At 40.8% G+C, this 14,168-nt stretch overlaps 1 protein-coding gene across 2 annotated transcripts; it reads left to right on the top strand.

Moving 5' to 3' along the window:
- Nucleotides 1–8,871: 8,871 nt before the first annotated feature.
- Nucleotides 8,872–13,216, top strand: LOC109775074 (uncharacterized). Of its 2 annotated transcripts, none has more exons than XM_020333829.4 (5): nt 8,872–9,512; nt 10,373–10,467; nt 10,570–10,598; nt 11,255–11,302; nt 11,436–13,216. In XM_020333829.4, the coding sequence occupies exons 1-5, from the start codon at nt 9,288–9,290 to the stop codon at nt 11,471–11,473; spliced, it is 435 nt and encodes a 144-aa protein (XP_020189418.1). In that variant the 5' UTR covers nt 8,872–9,287; the 3' UTR covers nt 11,474–13,216. The 2 variants fall into 2 exon arrangements, with proteins under 2 accessions (XP_020189418.1, XP_020189419.1); XM_020333830.4 differs by lacking the exon at nt 8,872–9,512 and adding an exon at nt 9,955–10,270 and having other exon boundaries at nt 11,436–12,178.
- The last annotated feature ends 952 nt before the right edge of the window (nt 13,217–14,168 follow it).

Genomic DNA, 14,168 nt, shown 5'->3' with positions numbered 1-14,168 from the left:
TATAAATCCCAAGTGACTCAAAGAATAGAGCTATGCTCCCCGGCAACGGCGCCAGATAATAGTCTTGATAACCGGCAAGTATAGGGGATCGCAACAGTTTTATAGGGTAGAGTATTCAACCCAAATTTATTGATTCGACACAAGGGGAGCCAACGAATATTCTCAAGTATTTGCAGTTGAGTTGTCAATTCAAGCACACCTCAAAAACTTAAAAGCTACAACAAAGTATTTAGTAGCAAAGTAGTATGGAAGTAACAGTAACGGTGGCAAAGGTAACAATAGCAGTTTTGTAGTAATTGTAACAATGGCAACTGAAAAGTAACTAAGGAAAGATCAATATGTGAAAAGCTCGTAGGCATTGGATCAGTGATGGATAATTATGTCGGATGCGATTCCTCATGCAACAGTTATAACACAGGGTGACATAGAACTAGCTCCAGTTCATCAATGTAATCTAGGCATGTATTCCAAATATAGTCATACGTGCTTATGGAAAAGAACTTGCATGACATCTTTTGTCCTACCCTCCCGTGGCAGCGGGGTCCTATTGGAAACTAAGGGATATTAAGGCCTCCTTTTAATAGAGTACCAGACCAAAGCATTAACACTTAGTGAATACATGAACTCCTCAAACTACGGTCATCACCGGGAGTGGTCCCGATTATTGTCACTTCGGGGTTACCGGATCATAACACATAGTAGGTGACTATTGACTTGCAAGATAGGATCAAGAACTCACATATATTCATGAAAACATAATAGGTTCAGATCTGAAATCATGGCACTCGGGCCCTAGTGACAAGCATTAAGCATAGCAAAGTCATAGCAACATCAATCTTAGACCATAATGGATATAAGGGATCAAACCCTAACAAAACAAACTCGGTTACATGGTAAATCTCATCCAACCCATCACCGTCCAGCAAGCCTATGATGGAATTACTCACACACGGCGGTGAGCATCATGAAATTGGTGATGGAGGAAGGTTGATGATGACGACGGCGACGGATTCCCCTCTTCGGAGCCCCGAACGGACTCCATATCAGCCCTCTCGAGAGAGATTAGGGCTTGGCGACGGCTCCGTATCGTAAAACGCGATGAATCCTTCTCTCTTATTTTTTTTCTCCCCGAACGTGAATATATAGAGTTGGAGTTGAGGTCGGTGGAACCTCAGGGGGCCCATGAGGCAGGGGGCGCGCCCTCCACCCTCGTGGACAGGGTGTGGGCCCCCTGGTGTTGATTCTTTCACCAGTATTTCTTATTTATTCCAAAAATATTCTCCGTGAAGTTTCAGGTCATTCCGAGAACTTTTATTTCTGCACAAAAATAACACCATGGCAATTCTGCTGAAAACAGCGTCAGTCCGGGTTAGTTCCATTCAAATCATGCAAGTTAGAGTCCAAAACAAGGGCAAAAGTGTTTGGAAAAGTAGATACGATGGAGACGTATCAGGAACTAATTTTCATATGTTGCTTTTGATAAGCTCAAACAAATATAAGTGAAGACCATGAGCATAATATTTCTTTCTCTCAAATTAATTTAAGTGAAGCAAGAGAGAATTTCTTGAAAATTTTACTAACTCTCAAATAAATCTAAGTGAAGCAAGAGAGCATTTCTTCAAAAATACTAAAGCACACCGTGCTCAAAAAGATATAAGTGAAGCACTAGAGCAAGTCCATAGCTCATAAAAATTTAAGTGAAGCATAGAGAGCAATTCTAACAAGTCATGACATAATTTTGGCTCTCTCAAATAGGTGTGTCCAGCAAGGAATCAAGACTTAAAACACAAAATAAAACAAGCAAAGACTCTTATCATACAAGATGCTCCAAGCAAAACTCATAGTATGTGATGAATAAAAATATTGCTTCGAGTAAAATACCGATGGTCGTTTGAAGAAAGTGGGGATGCCACTAGGGGCATCCCCAAGCTTAGTTGCTTGCTCTCTTTTGGATAATAGCTTGGGATGCCGGGGCATCCCGAAGCTTAGGCTCTTCTTACTCCTTATTCCTTCATCCATCGTAAGATAACCCAAAACTTGAAAACTTCAATCACACAAAACTCAACAAAACCTTCGTGAGATCCGTTAGTATAAGAAAGCAAATCACTACTATAAGTACTGTAGCAAACCAATTCACATTTTGTTCTTGCATTATATCTACTTTATTCCAACTTTTTTATGGCAAAAATTCATCAAAGAAAACCATAGAGCCATCAAAACAAGCACACAACGCAAAGAAAACAGAATCTGTCAAAAACAGAACAGTCTGTAGCAATCTAGATATTTTGAATACTTATGAAACTCCAAAAATTCTGAAAAATTAGGACGACCTGAGAAATTTTTATACTAATATTCTCCAAAAAGAATTGGTATTTATCACGCTCTCGTAAAAAATGAGAATTGTTTTCGTGAGTGCAAAAGTTTCTGTTTTTTCAGCAAGATCAAACAACTATCACCCAAGAAGATCCTAAAGGCTTTACTTGGCACAAACACTAATTAAAACACAAAATACACAATCATAACAATAGCATAATTGTGCTAACACTCAAGAAGAGAAAGCAAAAAGCAAAAATAAATTTTATTCATTGGGTTGCCTCCCAACAAGCGCTATAGTTTCACGCCCTTAGCTTGGCATAAAGCAAGGATCTAAGTTTTGTCTCCGTAGTTTTGGCAAATTTTGTAAGGGTTTTCTCAAACCCGGGAGGCTCTTTATGCTTTCCCTAAATTCTCTGGAAAATAAACCATCTTTAGATCCAAAATATCCAATCGCTTGTTGCAAAGAATAATCAATGTATTCATGCGATTGATACTACTATTGAGATGTTTGAGGGGTTCATTATATTTTTGTAATTCAACCATATGTTTATGCAAATCACCAAGTTTATCTAACATTTGAACTCCCTCTGGGGTGAAAGAAAAGCCCTTCTTTTGAGGCGGAACCCCCAAAATACCTTCTAAAATTTCATAGGAAGCATTGGCATCAAGCTCAATAAAATTCCCTTCGGCGGCAAAATCTAAGAGTTGTCTATGATGCAAAGCCAATCCTATGTAAAATTACGAAGCAAGATCTTAGCACCCCCCCCTTTAAATTGCAAATATGATAGGATTCCATAAGCCTATACCAAGCATCTTTCAAATTTTCTCCTTGTCTTTGCTTGAAGTATAGAACTTCAAAGTCTGGTGACAAAGGAGGAGTAGACACGCTAGCCATCAGGACTAGTAAGCAAGAGAACGGCGAACGAAAAAGAGGGGCGAATAAAACGGCAAATTTTTGTGAAGTGGGGGAGAGGAAAACGAGAGGCAAATGGCAAATAATGTAAATTGCGAGGAGATGAGATTTGTGATTAGGAACCTGGTATATGTTGAAGATCCTCCCCGACAACGGCGCTAGAAATTCCTTTTGATGCGGCTTGAAGCTACGTCGGTATTTCCCCAAAGAGGAAGGGATGATGCAGCACAGTGGCGGTAGGTATTTCCCTCCGTTATGAGACCAAGGTTATCGAACCAGTAGGAGAACCAAACAACACAACATAAACAACACCTACACACAAATAACAAATACTCGCAACCCGACGTGTAAAAGGGGTTGTCAATCCCTTTCGGGTAGCGGCGCGTCAAGATAGGCAAATGGACGTGAAATAAATTGTAGTTGATTGATAGATTGAATGCCAAATAAAATTAATAAGAATAAATTGCAGCAAGGTATTTTTGTATTTTTGGTTTAATAGATCTAAAAATAAAAGCAAAGGAAAAGTAGATCCCAAAGGAAAATAATATGAGAAAGAGACCCGGGGGCCGTAGGTTTCACTAGTGGCTTCTCTCGAGAAAAATAGCAAACGGTGGGTAAAGAAATTACTGTTGGGCAATTGATAGAACTTCAAATAATCATGAAGATATCCATGCAATGATCATTATATAGGCATCACGTCCAAGATTAGTAGACCGACTCTTGCCTGCATTTACTACTATTACTCCACACATCGACCGCTATCCAGCATGCATCTAGTGTATTAAGTTCATGGGGAAACGGAGTAATGCAATAAGAACGATGACATGATGTAGACAAGATCTATCTATGTAGAGATAGACCCCATCGTTTTATCCTTAGCAGCAACGATACATACGTGTCGGTTCCCCTTCTGTCACTGGGATCAAACACCATAAGATCGAACCCACTACAAAGCACCTCTTCCCATTGCAAGATAAATAGATCAAGTTGGCCAAACAAAACCCAAATATCTAAGAAGAAATACGAGGCTATAAGCAGTCATGCATATAAGAGATCAAAGAAACTCAAATAACTTTCATGGATATAAAAAGATAGATCTGATTATAAACTCAAAGTTCATCCGATCCCAACAAACACACCGCAAAAAGAGTTACATCATATGGATCTCCAAGAGACCATTGTATTGAGAATCAATTGAGAGAGAGGAAGCCATCTAGCTACTAACTATAGACCCGAAGGTCTACAAAGAACTACTCACGCATCATCGGAGAGGCACCAATGGAAGTGGTGAACCCCTCCGTGATGGTGTCTAGATTGGATCTGGTGGTTCTGGAGTCTGCGGCGGCTGGAATTGATTTTCGTCGACTCCCCTAGGGTTTCTGGAATATTGGGGTAGTTATAGAGCAAAGAGGCGGTCCGAGGGGCACCCGAGGTGGGCACAACCCACCACTACAAAAAATACACTTCCGTCATGATACGTGTTTGTCACAGTAAGTCACGTTTTCTATCATGCATGTACATACATGACGATTTTATGGCAGAATCAAAATAGTCATACTTGTGCTGTCGTAGAAGTGTTCAATGACATTACCAAAATTATCATCAGGGAAGTGTCCACTTCCATGACGATAAATCGCGCATCATAGAAGTGCTTTTGTCAAGGGTGACCGACACGTGGCATCGACCGCAACGGGTCGCCGTTAAGCTATCGGGTCCGGTTTTGGATCCGATAACCCGTTAACAGCCCGGACCAATGGAGATTTTCCACGTGTAAAATTCTCATTGGCCGGAGGAAACACGTGTTGATGAGGACATGACTACCTTCGATACGACCAAAAATATTGCATACATGTATATTTGTGAGGTGATTTCTAATGCAAACTATGAAATAATTTATTTATGTCATCCAGAACAAAAATACTTCACACACTTTTGTTACATGTCTAACTGCAGGTGTATGGGACATTTGTACAATCCACATATGAAGATAAGGGAAAAAGAGAAGTTTAGGTGCTATTCAAAAAGTCCTCTCACGTCACTTTTGGGCCAAGAGAAGATAGAGTCCAAGTCTCTCACGTTCTGCATTCAGATTCGGACTGCACAGACATACCTGACTCAAAACGTCAAGAACTCTTTCATATGGACTCCGAATTGGAAGATTCTTTTTTTGTTGGAAAGTAGATTTCGTGCTCTTTCCAACCCAATTGGATTCACCTTCAAATTCTTCTGGTGCGTTGATATATCGATGAAACAATCTGACATTGCAGCAGAATCCGAGTCAAACTACAAGTCCAAAGGTGTTGCATCACCTCCACTTGGGCCCATGAGCCTTGTACGACCTAGGGTTAGTTTTAGGCTGTATTGGGACGTCCTTCCACCTCCTTGGCCGCCACCCCTTGCTCCTATATAAGTAGATCCATCTAGTAGCTTTTTCCTTGGGTTTGTTTAGTTAAAAGTTAGCCATTGCAAATTCGACTTCGTTTGTGTCCAACGACCAGACCAAGACTGCTTTCGGATCCCCACCTTTATCAATACTTCATCTATATTCTCAATATTCAGATTGCATTATCATATTCTTGCTTGTTCTTCGATTGTGTGCAGGAATAGACCTTCGTGGTCAGGCTGATCGTGCTTCCAGCATCGTCAGTAACCTTGGGAGATTGGTTTAGCGATTGCTAAGGCGCAACGTCGTGCACGTTTGTAGTCGGATCGTCAAAGTCGACTTCCACCAAATTGATAGTTATCATATCATTGAAAGATCGGGACACCCCGCCTCTATCAAGTGGTATCAGTTTTTAGGTTGCTCGATGAGAATTTCCAGTTATCCCTAGATTAGATTTATTTTCTTACCTATTGTCCAGGAAAAAGCCATAAAAAAAAGTTAGGTCTATTCATCCTTTGTCCTTGCCAGTCCGAGCCTTTGCAATTTTCTTTTCATTGCTTGCATTATTGAATTATCGGTTGCATCGTCATGTCGAGTTGCTGGTCTTAGTGTCTAGTTCGTTTGGTGTTTCGAGTTCTGTTCACATTAGTCACATCGCTGCTGCATCGTTATCCCTTTCGCTGTCCACCAACCCATCCATCAATTTCCACCACGTGCGACCCATCGTTCATTGTCACAATCATAGTTGAGGTTGTTCACATCTTCGCTTGATCCAATCTGCATCTTATCTAGTTTATTTTGGAAAGAGGGAGAGAGAAAAAAGACAAAGAAAAAAAAGAAAAAAAGTCAGAGAAAAAAAAGAGAGAAAGAAAAAAAGTGTGAGGAAAAAAAAGAAAGAAGAAAAAAAAAATTCGGATCTATCTAGACTCAATCTCATAGTTGAATTCGGATTGGAATCTGTTATGTGGACTGTTCAGTAAAACAGGCATAACTTCCTCATACGAAGTCCGTTTTAGCTAGCGACGAGCCGCATCTAAATAGTTGTAGAAGCTAGTTTAATATTTGACACCTCAAAATCGGCTTCTAAATAGGTCCATTTGCCCTCCGAAGTTCGCGAGACAGCTTATTCCGGTTTTTCAAGCCAGTTTTAGAATTTTTTGACTCCTCATATCAACTCGGAATTGAATGATTCTTTTTGCGTTTGAAAGCTTAAGTCAGTGCCATTCTTGAGAAAAACTATTAGAAAATTGGCACAAACTTTTTCAGAGAAAAGTTGGAGAGAAAGTTTTTGTATATCCTGCTTGGCAGTTGTTTTTCATCATTATCTTTACTGCCGTTGTGATCTTCACTTATATCTTGCTGTCCAGAGCTACTTAGTATCCTTCATTGATGCTAGTTGTGCTACGTCGTGACCTCATTAGTGTTCTAGGCTCGCATCTCTAGTCTGGTCTAGCCTAGGACCAACACAGTACCGTCGTTGAGCGTTTATTCAACATTGCATCTCTGAATTGATTATTGCTAATCTTTTGTTACCATATATAGCCAACCTAGCTCCACATATTTCTACACCGTGTATACGTACGTTCCCCTGGCAATCGCTTTACACAATCTTTGGAGTTATTTGACACCGCTAGTTGCCTGTCACCACCTGCCGCATGGTAAGAACTTGTAAGAATTGATATTTGCTTTACTGTGAGCACTTTACAACCACATCCTAGTAGTTCATAGGAACATTATTCTCGAATTTTGTTTCTTGTTTTTACTAATCATGACAGGTTCCGGAGATAGAAGTTTTTGGACGACGGACACATCTTCACCAACACGAGAGTTGGGACAACACACACAAGCACATGGTCATGTTATCTCTTTACCGTCATTTGAGGGTAGATTTAATCCTGCTATTTATCTAGCTTGGGCGCTTGAAGTAGAACAAGTTTTTATTCACCATGACTTTTCTGAACTTGAGCGAGTATGAGCTGCCACTAGAGCATTTACTGGTTTTGCTTCTGTTTGGTGGAGTGTGCATTGTAAGAAAGACATTGATAACCAACCCACAATTTGGAAAGATTTGAAAGATGTAATGAGACAACAATTTTCCCTCCTTACTATCGCCGTGAATTGCTTCACAAATTTGAACAATTTAAACAAGGCAACAACACTGTTCATGCTTACTACCAAGAGTCCAAATCTTATATGCATCATTGTGACATAGAAGAATCTGAGGATGATACAATAAATAGATTTTTTGGTGGTTTGAACCATGATATTCAGGCAAGATTTCAGTATATTCCTCGTTACATTACTGGTATGTATGTTCGTGCTTGTATCTTTGAGAGACAGTTACAGGAGGATGCATTGGGTGACCACAACAACTACTATTCCAATTCATACTCACTACCATCGATTGATTCCTCCACCGTTGCACCTACTAGAGCAGCCACACCTCGGATTGTGAGTGCGACATCATCTCAAGTGTATGGTACATTGTCATTGTCCATACCTACATCAGCTACGTCTTTGGGACAAGGTAACAGTAAAGGTGTTGATAATATAACTTCACATGAGAATGATGCATGCCTAATTAACTTAAATACATCATGTGTTGAGTTACCTGTTGATTTGAGCACGCCACCTATTTTAGAGAATTATGTTACTGTCATGAATGCATCATGTGATCAAATAACTGAAATACCAACAATTTTGAGTGCGCCCATCGAATTAACTGTTGATGTCAAAGAACCATCTGAATCAGGAAATTAATCATATTTGAATCAAATACATTTTAAAATAATTGTGCTAATGTTTAATCATTTTGATATGACCTCTAATCTTAGTGACCTTCTTATTTAAGCATGTTGTAGCATGTAAATTTGATGCACGTAAGGTTTATTCACCAATGTTGGGATGGTTTAATGATGAATATTGTCAATCTTTTGATATGAATAAGAGCTTCATTTATATGTGCAAACTGAGTTGCAATATTTCTATGCCTTCTACTTCTTGTGATAATGTTTTGGCTATAGATTTTATGAACTATGAAGATTACTCATGTATACATGTGTCATATGTGCAAAAACCAAGGGAAGTAAAAATGGATGACATATCTTTCTCGAATAATAAAGCGATCAGGGCTTCTGCCCGCTCACCCCCGTCGCGGCGCTTTTGCAAAAAGGCCCTCCTATTTTCTAGAAATTCAACCCGCAGTCCTTGTAATAAGTCAACACGAACCGGTGTTTGCGAGAGAAAAGAAAAAAAAATTAACCCAGCCCCATGACAATCCTATCGATCCCACCTCCAGCCCGCCGCCTGCCACGCCGCGCCCACGCCGCCTCGCCTCACCGCGCGCCGCCACACCGCGCCCCACGCCGCCACCGCCTACCCCGCCGGCGCGCCTACCCCTATCTCTAGATGAGGCTGGTCAACGAGCGTGTGGGGCGGCAGGCTGCTCTCCCGCTCGATCCGATCGAGTGAGATCTGCACAGGGGGCAGCGGACGGGCTTGACGCGCGGAACGATAGTGGCGTACGGATCTAGGCGAGCGGCGGTTCACGGGCTGGACGCGCAGAACGACGGTGGCGTACGGATCTAGGCGAGCGGCGGTTGACGGGCTGGACGCGCGGGATGACGGCGGCGTACGGATCCAGGCGAGCGGCGGCGGACGGGTCGGACGCGCGGGATGACGGCGGCGTACGGATCCAGGCGAGCGGCGGTAGGACCTTGCAAGGCGTCGGGGTTCTCCGTGGCGGCACCATGGTTGCTCCGCCGTACAGGGGAGGCACGGCAGGGCGAGCATGGCAGAGGCCGAGAACCAGGTTGTTCACGCCCCCTCCATGGCTCGTCGTCGCCCAGTGGCAAGATCCTGCTGCAGGCGAGCCCTCCAGACAGCATCTCTCCTCCCTCGGTGAGCTCGCTGCCACTCTAGCCTCCGCTCCCTCATCTCTATTTGTCTGCTAGCCTGCTACAAAATCCTAGAACTATTTGGTTCAAAAGGCTTATGCTGAAAAGTAGTGTGATTTCAAATGCTTCTGCTGAAAAGTAGTGTCAATCTTCAGCAGAATTAGCCTTAGAGGGTGTTTGTTTCCAGGGACTTATTGGTTTAGGGACTTGAAAAAGTCCCTATAAGTCCCATCTAAACCAAACAGGAGGGACTTATATGAACTTAAAGTGGGCATTTGGGACTTATGAAATAAGACTCTCAAGGCGAGTCTTATAGGAACTTATAATTGTAATATGGTCTTTTAGTCCATGTTAAGTCCCAGGAACCAAACAGGTTGGGACTTTTTAGGGACTTGGGACTTATAAGTTGGGACTAAAAAAAGTCCTAGAACTTATGAACCAAACAGGGCCTTAGTTATCCATGGTCTCTTATCCTGACTTCTCAAAAGCAGTTCAATAATGTCTATTGGGATGTCATCTGTCATGGCAAGTTTTTCATGAATCAATTCTTGCTTCTGTTTATTTATTTCTCTTCTTCAGTAGTTTCCGCTCAAAGGCAGCACTTACCTGGAGAAACCAGAGGATATAAACGAGGCAATACAGTTAATCTCTTACAATATTTAGTAGAGAAGCACTATTGTGCAAACACTAATATTGGTTTCTCTTCTCTTCGATGATAGTGCCAAACAAATAATGGTGCCGAACTGCACATACATACATGTGGTTGTTGCCTCTAGACACTCTCCTGTGGCATGACGCTCCTCCTTCCCTGCTGTTTGCCATGGAATTTAACATATCTGTCTTTTTTGTTGGGAATCCGAGCAGGTGTTACAGAATGAAGTCAATCTCCTTAACCCGCTGGCTGAGCTAGAGAAGCAAGCACAAGAAGAAGCATCTCGTGCAGTCCATCAGCTCATCCTGTATGTGCACATCAGATCATGTATGGTCCAGAGGAGATACAAATTTCTTGTTCAATTGATTTGTCTCATGTCCCCTTTTGTCTTTGTTTTCTATATCTGCAGGATGTCAAGTGCCAAGACCGCTTCAACATGTGAGCATGATCCTTTCCAATCTTTAGTCATGTGTTGCTAGAACACAATAACATTAATACCATTTATTTTGTATTATTGACATGGGAAATTGATTTAAATTGCTAGTGGTGGTTATAATAGTTTGCTATACTTTTAGTAGATTATGTTTATGCAAGTTAGACATAGAGCTGCTGTTTGAGAAAGTATGTAGATTTATGAACAAGCCCATCTTGTACTACTGTTCGTGTAGGTAGTCATTCAGACATTTCTTAACTCTGTAGCAAATACTCCCTCCGTTCCTAAATATAAGTCTTTTTAGAGATTTCACTATGGACTACATACAGAGCAAAATGAGTGAATCTACACTCTAAAATATGTCTATATACATCCGTATGTAGTTTGTAGTGCAATCTCTAAAAAGACTTATATTTAGGAACGGAGGGAGTAGTTCACATGGTAGAGCCAGCCATGGTGCAGAGGCTAGATAGTTTTAGTATTCAGCCTTCAGTTGCTGTTAGCTCTACTCTGATTTGTCCTTTCGTAATGGCAATGCGGAGTCTTTACTGCATATTACTTACCGGAACTGATGTGTTTTTGTCGACATAAAATTCTAACCTGAATTTGCTATTGAGGTGGGAAATTCAATAATGTACGTACTGTATTTGCATTTTGCAAGATAATTTGGCTGTCAAAGTGCTACATCGCATCTCACTAGACCTATTGAGTAAGTGGTAATTTTTCATTTATATATCATTCAGATTTCTATATGCATTGTTCATAGATTCCTTGCATTGTTGAGTTAACCAATTTTCGTAAGGGTCATACTTACTGGACCATGGCACACCCTTCCAATGCAGGCTGCTTCCATGACCATACTTCAAATAGGGGAGATTAGTTTGCCTCTCATCATCAACTTTGGACCCTCTTTGCATGGGCATGTTTTTTCAAAGCGTACTTGTATGAAATAAACTGTATTGGTTTTCAGTTTATATCTGTCCATTGTTTTGCTCACATCACAAATTTTTATAGCTAGAAAGTCCGGAGTTCGGTGCAATCGAAACACATATTCCAGTCCAGCATTGATAGTTTATCCCTATTGGACATGCATATCTTCCTCGATGAGTATGGCAGAATCCAACATCCGTTCGTCCTCTATATTGGGGCTCCATGGCTGCCAATCAACAGAGCAAGACCGGAGACCACCCTCTCCTCCAATTTGGAGCTCCATGGCCGCCATTTGATAGGCGCACTACCGTCGTTGCCTCCTCACCGCCTCACCTGGGAGAGCGCAGGCAGCGATATTGCCCATGACTCGCCTCATGTTCGGTTAACAAGATGTAGTTCCATTAGGTCCGTTGCTCCTCTTACATGCAGAGCCTAGGAATATTCGAAACTGCAGGTATGCGAGAAGAAATATTCTAAATTAGCAGGCAGCAAATTGACCAGGTTTACAAGCTATTAGATGTGCATTTTTAAGATGCAGTAGTCATACTTTCTACTGGAATTTGACTTATAATTCTAAAAATTTGCTGAGCAATGCGTCAACAGAATGCAGCTGCAACTTGATTTATTTTATGTCAATTGGACTCTAGATGAAGACGAACACATCTGTTTCTAGAATGTTGACCTGTTTCTGTATGCAAAATGAACTATTGGTACTTTATAAAACTGAAATATGGCAATGGTTGCTGACAAGGAATTTGTGCTTAATGGATTTCTATTTTCTCCCTCATTTGAACCATACTGAAGATGATACGGTCAAATTATTTGAGGTGGCTTATCCTGGTTTATTTTTGTCATATGAAGTGCCAAATATCAATATTCTACATTTGCTGCCAATATTTTACAAATTAGCTTCATTTATTTACTGGTGTGCGTCTTTTTTTTCTTGAGATGCTTATTTATGACGACTGTCTCTTCACTGGTTATTGGTTTATGTTTTCAAATGAGAAACATAGCTAATTACTAACCTTTCAGGGGGAGAGCTGTTATAATCCTTACAATCCACGAGTTCCAGGCCTGTTGAATAAGCAAAGGTTTGGTCTAAGAAAGTGAGGTTGCTCGTGCAATATTCATTGAAGGTCATCAAATCCCTTTGATAGGGGTTAAAAGAGATGGTGGCTTCAACTATGCCTCAAGAGATTTAGCAGCCCTTTGGCTGGTTACTGAATCATAGTTGAAATGTTTTTTCTATACCTCACTCTTTCTCGGTGTCCCTATTTTCTGTAGAATCAAAGTGGTATATTTCATAGTTGATGCAGTTCTGCCATTGTAGGTGTGCTTTTCTGGTACAGCAAGGAGGGTTCTATTTTTCCAAAAACATATAGTAAAGATAGTTCAGCAGAAACTTTCACGAAGTAATAGTGTTGTACTACCTATGCCCGTGATATTGTTCTAACTTTCAGGAAGTGGTATCGAGGAACGTGTTGCTTCATGAAGGATCAAGGCAGATAGTTGAAGTGGAACATGCAAAAGCAACAGTATGGAAATTCGTGGGCAGTCAGCTGCTTTTTTAGGGGAGGTGATGGCGGTTCCCTTTGTTGGTATCAAATAATAGTTACATTGTTTATGAGATTACATTGAGAAAAGTTTAGGGTTCATCGGCCCAATTACAATGGTTTTTACCGTAAAAACAAAAGCTAACTAGCTCTTGTGTCGTCTCATTTGCTTATCTTCGATGGTGCTTGCATTTGATCTTCCAATTTGATTTACAACTTAAGCATTGTGAAGCCGGCGGATTGATGAAGCGCACTGTGGTGGAGGTAGAGACATATGATGTGAGAGAAACTTTAGCGTTTGTTGTGACACAGAGTCACTTCTCGCCCTTTCTCTTCAGCGAAGCACATCTATATACCTATACATACAAAGGAGAGATGGGTGAGTTTGAAGTTCATCATCCAATCTAAGCATCACAAAATTGAGTTATAACTTTGAAATTGCTAATTTTTTCTATAGAAATAACCCGTTAGTATTTCACTGAATAACTTTGAACTAGTTACTATTTTAAAATAGGGTGCCGTGTTGAAATAGATGGCGGCAGTGTCCGTCCATGTTTTCTCCTGTTGCATCGCACGGGCATTTGTGCTAGTACATATACAACATGTACACCTTGCCTCTTTTGTTAGCCACATTTCAGATTAAGCAACGCCGAGGACGGCTTTGTTTTCAAGAAGGGGAGGATGATGAGGACATGACTACCTTGGATACGACCAAAAATATTGCATACATGTATATTTGTGAGGTGATTTCTAATGCAAAATAATTTATTTATGTCATGCAGGACAAAAATACTTCACACACTTTTGTTACATGTCTAATTACAGGTGTATGGGACATTTGTACAATCCACATATGAAGATAAGGGAAAAAGAGAAGTTTAGGTGATGTTCAAAAAGTCCTCTCACGTCACTTTTGGACCAAGAAAAGATAGAGTCCAAGTCTCTCACGTTCTGCATTCAAATTCGGACTACACAGACATACCTGACTCAAAACGTCAAGAACTCTTTTATACGGACTCTGAATTGGGTGATTCTTTTCTTGTTGAAAAGTAGATTTCGTGATCTTTCCAACCCAATTGGTTTCACCTTCAA

The sequence above is a fragment of the Aegilops tauschii genome, chromosome 5 (genome assembly GCF_002575655.3).
Source record: "Aegilops tauschii subsp. strangulata cultivar AL8/78 chromosome 5, Aet v6.0, whole genome shotgun sequence".
Classification (NCBI taxonomy): Eukaryota; Viridiplantae; Streptophyta; class Magnoliopsida; order Poales; family Poaceae; genus Aegilops; species Aegilops tauschii.
The sequence above is the reverse complement of the archived record's forward strand: the minus strand, read 5'-3'. Positions and strand labels throughout refer to the sequence as shown.

Coding starts and splice junctions, on each gene's coding strand:
- LOC109775074 (XM_020333829.4), top strand. CDS start 9,288: ATGACGGCGGCGTACGGATCCAGGCGAGCGGCGGTAGGACCTTGCAAG. Junction 10,599..11,254: donor TGCCAAGACCGCTTCAACAT/GTGAGCATGATC, acceptor GCATTTTGCAAG/ATAATTTGGCTGTCAAAGTG. Junction 11,303..11,435: donor CATCTCACTAGACCTATTGA/GTAAGTGGTAAT, acceptor CTTCCAATGCAG/GCTGCTTCCATGACCATACT.